Source organism: Xyrauchen texanus, chromosome 41 (genome assembly GCF_025860055.1).
Source record: "Xyrauchen texanus isolate HMW12.3.18 chromosome 41, RBS_HiC_50CHRs, whole genome shotgun sequence".
In the NCBI taxonomy this organism is placed as follows: domain Eukaryota; kingdom Metazoa; phylum Chordata; class Actinopteri; order Cypriniformes; family Catostomidae; genus Xyrauchen; species Xyrauchen texanus.
The window spans coordinates 30,358,179-30,363,907 of NC_068316.1; the positions used below are offsets into that span (position 1 = coordinate 30,358,179).

Consider the following 5,729-nt stretch of genomic DNA (forward strand, 5'->3'; position numbering starts at 1 on the left):
TTCTTTTCTTTTTTTTTTTTCCACTTCACATCTACTTTTATGGAAACAACATGTGAAATGCAGAGTTTTCACCAAACTGATGCACATAGGTCCACCCCATTAGATGAAAAATAAAAGGGGAAAAAAAATATTACATTTCACCTATGTGTTTACTGGAGTGTTTACTCGATGCACGCGCAGGTTTACTTCAGCAGTTTAACATGGCTTTCACAGAAGAAGGCCAAACGTGGAAGTCCTCCGTCTGGGATAAAAGGTATTATTCTGCCATGCATTCCCTAAACTCTGTTTTCAGAATTTCACCATCCCGAGCAAAATCACAGTCAGCAATCCCATAGATTGATGATGCAAACCGACCAATCGCACTGATGCTGAGGCATGGCGGGCTGTTATTTGGTGAGTGAATGTTAGTAGGGGGAGAGCACCCTCTCCAATGATGGTCCAAGCACGGGGTCACGTGCCGCCCCCCTCCTTCCCCATTCATCAGGGGTGGACGGTGTTGTCTTTTCAATTCATTTATCTGCAGGAATGATTGCGACTATCAGTCTGAAGCTCACCGCCTGACCGAGGAGGTGAAAGTTGCGCCACAGGAAGAGAAACCGCAAAAGACAATATTGCACATGATTTGCGTGTGCATCGGATGAGCAAGAGAGGAGAAATTCCTCTCCACTAAAAAGTAAATAGAAATAGGGGATCGGAGTTTGCCTTGCACACTTAAGTCAGAGAAATTGCAAGCAGAGACAGTTGTTAGAGATTCTTGCTCTCTCTTAGTCTCCTCAGCTGTAGACTGAAGATGCTCTTGGACGCAGGACCACAGTATCCCACCATTGGAGTGACTACTTTCGGCTCCACTAGGCATCACTCAACAGGCGAAGTTACAGACAGAGAAGTGGCTCTGGGCATTAATCCGTTTGCCGACGGCATGGGCGCTTTTAAAATCAACCATGGCACCCACGATCTGGGCTCTGGGCAAACGGCATTTTCCTCGCAGGCGCCTGGCTACGCCGCCGCCGCTGCCCTGGGACACCATCACCACCACACTCATGTCAGCTCTTACTCCACCGCCGCCTTCAACTCCACTCGGGACTTTCTGTTTCGTAATCGGGGCTTCGGAGACGCCACGAGCGCGCAGCACAGTCTGTTCGCCTCCGCCGCTGGAAGTTTCGCCGGGCCACACGGACACTCTGATGCCGCCGGGCACCTGCTCTTCCCGGGACTGCACGAGCAAGCGGCCACGCACGCCTCCTCCAACGTGGTGAACAGTCAGATGCGCCTGGGCTTTTCCGGGGACATGTACGGCAGAGCCGAGCAATATGGCCACGTCGCGAGTCCCAGGTCCGAACACTACGCCTCGACTCAGTTGCACGGCTATGGCCCCATGAACATGAATATGGCTGCCCATCACGGGGCAGGGGCCTTCTTTCGATACATGAGACAGCCCATAAAACAAGAGCTCATCTGCAAATGGGTCGAACCCGAGCAACTGACTAATCCGAAAAAGTCCTGCAACAAAACTTTCAGCACCATGCACGAGCTCGTGACCCACCTGACCGTGGAGCACGTTGGGGGACCTGAGCAATCGAATCACATTTGCTTTTGGGAAGAATGTCCCCGGGAAGGAAAACCGTTTAAAGCAAAGTACAAACTTGTTAATCACATTCGAGTGCACACCGGAGAGAAACCGTTTCCATGTCCGTTCCCCGGCTGTGGAAAAGTATTTGCTCGGTCGGAAAATCTGAAAATTCATAAAAGAACACACACCGGTAAGAAATTACAAATTTGCATCATATTAATAACATTATTTTTAACTGTATTGTTTTGGAGCCGTATATAAGTGTGTCTTGCAAGCCAAGAAAATAATAGTGACATATTACATAGTTATTATTCGTTGCTATATTTATCAGTCATTTTCAAACCCTATATATATATATATATATATATATATATATATATATATATATATATATATATATATATATATATATATATATGAAATAGTGTATAATATTAAACGTGTACGAGTATAGTATTTTTGCAAAATAACTTGAATAATTAGATTGAAATTTAAATGGGGTATTTTTGAGTAGTGGTAAATAAACAATAACTTTATATAATGCACTGATCATTTCCCAAATTAACGATTTTATTTAATTTTAATTAATCCAATTTATGTATCTATACATTTAAAATTGTATTCACAGAGATATACTACCGTCCTAAGATGTGCAAATATTTTGAGAGATTTCTGCTGTTTTGTTTAGGTGAAAAACCCTTCAAGTGTGAGTTTGAAGGCTGTGACAGGCGCTTTGCGAACAGCAGTGATCGTAAGAAACACATGCACGTCCACACCTCTGACAAACCCTATCTCTGCAAAATGTGTGATAAATCCTACACACACCCCAGCTCCCTCCGGAAACACATGAAGGTAAAAAATATTATATTTCCGCTAATTTATCTTCACATTCATTAATGCATGAACTTCTTTAGAATTGTTTTGTTTTACTTTTTTACAGTTGACTTTTATACTACAAGCATAATTTTGCTTCTCCTTTTCTGCATGACTTGAAAGCCACAAATGTGATTTTATGGAATGACAATATAAAAAAACAATATGAAATAAAGTCAGTCGCAAACGGTTGTTATGGTTTCCTTAATAGCCTATGGGATATTATATATGATTCGATATTTTCGCTTTACATAAACTGTTTTGTTTGGCTTCAATGCAGGTTCACGAGTCAACATCTCAAGCACCACAACCCTCTCCAGCAGCCAGCTCGGGCTACGAGTCCTCCACGCCACCCACCATCGTGTCCCCTTCCACAGAAAATCAGAGCAGCAGTTCCATATCACCAGCATCATCCACAGTCCACCACACGAGCAGCCACAGCACGCTGTCGTCAAATTTTAATGAATGGTACGTGTAAATATTTTCAAAAGACTGCAGAATTGAGACTGCTTGGGATTCAAGACTCAAAAATTCGCGCGTGGACCTACATACACACACAATGTGAAGAATCTGATAGCTTTTGAGAAACGGCTGTCTAGAGAGAACGATGCGTGGACGGGGTGTGCAACGCTCTTAATAGCCGAATTTGTCCTCCATTTTTTTTCCCTGTTTTTTTTTTTTTTTTTTTGGTTTCATATTTTCGGGACTGCAAAGAGAACTCCTATTGCATGCAACCAGCAGGTCTTTTTTTTTTGTTTGTTTGTTTTTTGTATATAAAGATTCACCTAGTTCAAAATGTAATATTTTATTTTGTAAATAGTCATAATACAGTTTAAGGGAATTTGTGAAAATGTGGTCCCTAGATTTATGGCAAATGAGATGGTTCTACGAATATTGCGATGAATAGTCTTAACTGAAAAGAATGTTATAGTTTATGTGTACCAAATGTGAATTACCCAGTATTACCACAGTCTACACGTTTACCTAACCGATTAGTATTAATGTGCTTTTGTATCCAGTGCAACATTTCGTCTTCAGTCCAGTCTGAGTAGTACACAGTTGTTGTTCTTTAATGTCATGTCGATAAACCGTGTAGTGAAAGCCTGAAGCTCCGTGTCAATCTTGTTTATGTAAGTGGGAAAAAAGAAAAAAAAAGCATAAAACTATCTGTCTACTGCATTGGCAATTGCAAGAAATTATTACTTGTATATAACTCAATTTTCCATATGTATCCGCATGTATAGGACCGGTAACATGTTAGAGATAATCGGTATTTATGGAAAATGCGTTCGTAGGGTATGTCAAATTTAGTTTGCTAAATAATGTTTGGTTACTTTTCGTACAATATTAAAGAATTAAACGTACAAAAAAAAAAAAAAAAAAAAAAATGACTTCAATATCTTATTTCTCAGATGTGCATCAAACGATTGAATAAATATCAACAGAAGAAACACCACAAGTCATTTCTGTAACCTATTTATTTCTGTTTATTTATTTAATATTTATTTATTATTTGTTAATAAACTGAGTCTAAAATAAAACATCACATAAGTGCAACAATATAACCACAGGTGTTAAGTAGCCTATCTAAAGGACAAGAGTCAGTCTTTAGGATTTAACCCTTAACATGGAAACTACAAAAGCCACAATGACAATTTCGTTCTAAATAAACCAATGCCTGCTAATGCGGCAGGACGAATGAATGTTGAGTAATTTAATTTTCACTTTTGTAACCCTCATTATGTTGAGAGACTAAAATTGACCACGTCCCTGGAGTAACGTTGTAGTGCATTAAAAAGACAAATCGTGACGGATTTACTCATCTACTTGGCCTTATTTAAATAGTTTACATGACTTAACTCTCGTCATGGCTTTATGCAATTATACTTGTTTGGAACCAGTGTATGGTGGAGGATTTCAAACGTAACCAAGGAGAGAATAGCTGTTGGGTTTTATTTCTTTATTTCTTTATATTTTCTCGGTTGCAACTTGCTTCATCGCCCCATTACGCACATCAAGATCATGAGCGTGCTTAATATCACCAGTGCGCAATTCTCACTGAGGGATTGCGCACACTACAATATACTTTATTTGGACATTGCAATCTAAAAACAAAAAAAGAAGAAAAAAAAGGGATTGCTTATCTTTTATTTCTTCACGGTCAGAAAGTTTTCCAGAATGAAAGAGGGAATGTATATGCAGGGAGGGGGCACGCACACGGTCTGTAGTATAAGAGTACTGTGCATGCATGCAACTTTGTATGTGTGTCTCAGATAACACAAGATCATTAGCATTTGCACATTTAAGCTGTGCCCTAAGGCTGTGAAACTAATGAATCGAGCATTGCAGTGTTGCTAATTCGTGGCCATTTGGATTTATTTATTTATTATTGTATTTTTTTTTTTCAAATGCGATTCGACAACATGTAAGTTGAATAGCAGTGCTTAATCGCTTAAAGAAAAATGCAATAAACTCTACAATGTTTACATGATACTCTTCGGGGTGTGCACTGGTGCATGCGCGTGTGTGGACTGGCGTGCGCGTGCATGCGCTTGAGAAATAGCCGACATAAAGAAGGAGATACTGACTTCGGGAAAATATAAACATATTGGCACATCAAGCAGTAGGGGCGAATACGGAATGCATTATGTCGGAGGTGATTTTTTTTATTTATTTTGTCTCGAAATATCTTCATATTCTCCTTCCACGGGTTATTAGGTTTTGAGATATGTGAATGATGGCAATAAAATGAATTGTTCGACTCTATTTAACACTCTATCTATTCAAACGTTCTGGTACATTTTCATTCATGCACCGTTAGAGTAGTAGCAGAAAGTGTTATGTATTGATCCGTACAATGGAATGCACATTTTTGAAGGAAGTCGTTTCACTTGCCTGTTATCCTCATTACTCCTATTTTTATTTATTTTTTTATTTTTTTCATTTCCCCCAGAAAATAAAATATCAGAAATCATATTCTTGGACAAACGACGTTGCAATGTGGTTATGTGAGAGAAAAAAATAGATGTGCCTGTTTTGTGTCAGTTTTCCCATTGTCGTATCCCAACATGCACATTAGGGCAAACCGACTTGGTCATTCGAAAGAGGTCAAAAGTTATTTAGGTGTCACGCACATAATAGGCAACCAACATTAATTGCGCACAAACGACAGTTCATAAACATGCAACAGCAGTCAGAACCTTTTTTCACTGTTACGATTTGCGCAGTTTTGTGTTTTTTTTTTTTTTGTTTTTGTTTTTTTTCACGGAAAAAAGCTGATAGGGCA

General features: G+C 39.5%; 1 protein-coding gene across 1 annotated transcript; it reads left to right on the top strand.

Annotated features, from left to right (window-relative positions):
• The first annotated feature begins 360 nt into the window (after window positions 1-360).
• On the top strand, window positions 361-5,431 carry LOC127634654 (zinc finger protein ZIC 1). The gene is made up of 3 exons (XM_052114287.1): window positions 361-1,760; window positions 2,259-2,422; window positions 2,724-5,431. The coding sequence occupies exons 1-3, from the start codon at window positions 791-793 to the stop codon at window positions 2,919-2,921; spliced, it is 1,332 nt and encodes a 443-aa protein (XP_051970247.1). The 5' UTR covers window positions 361-790; the 3' UTR covers window positions 2,922-5,431.
• The last annotated feature ends 298 nt before the right edge of the window (window positions 5,432-5,729 follow it).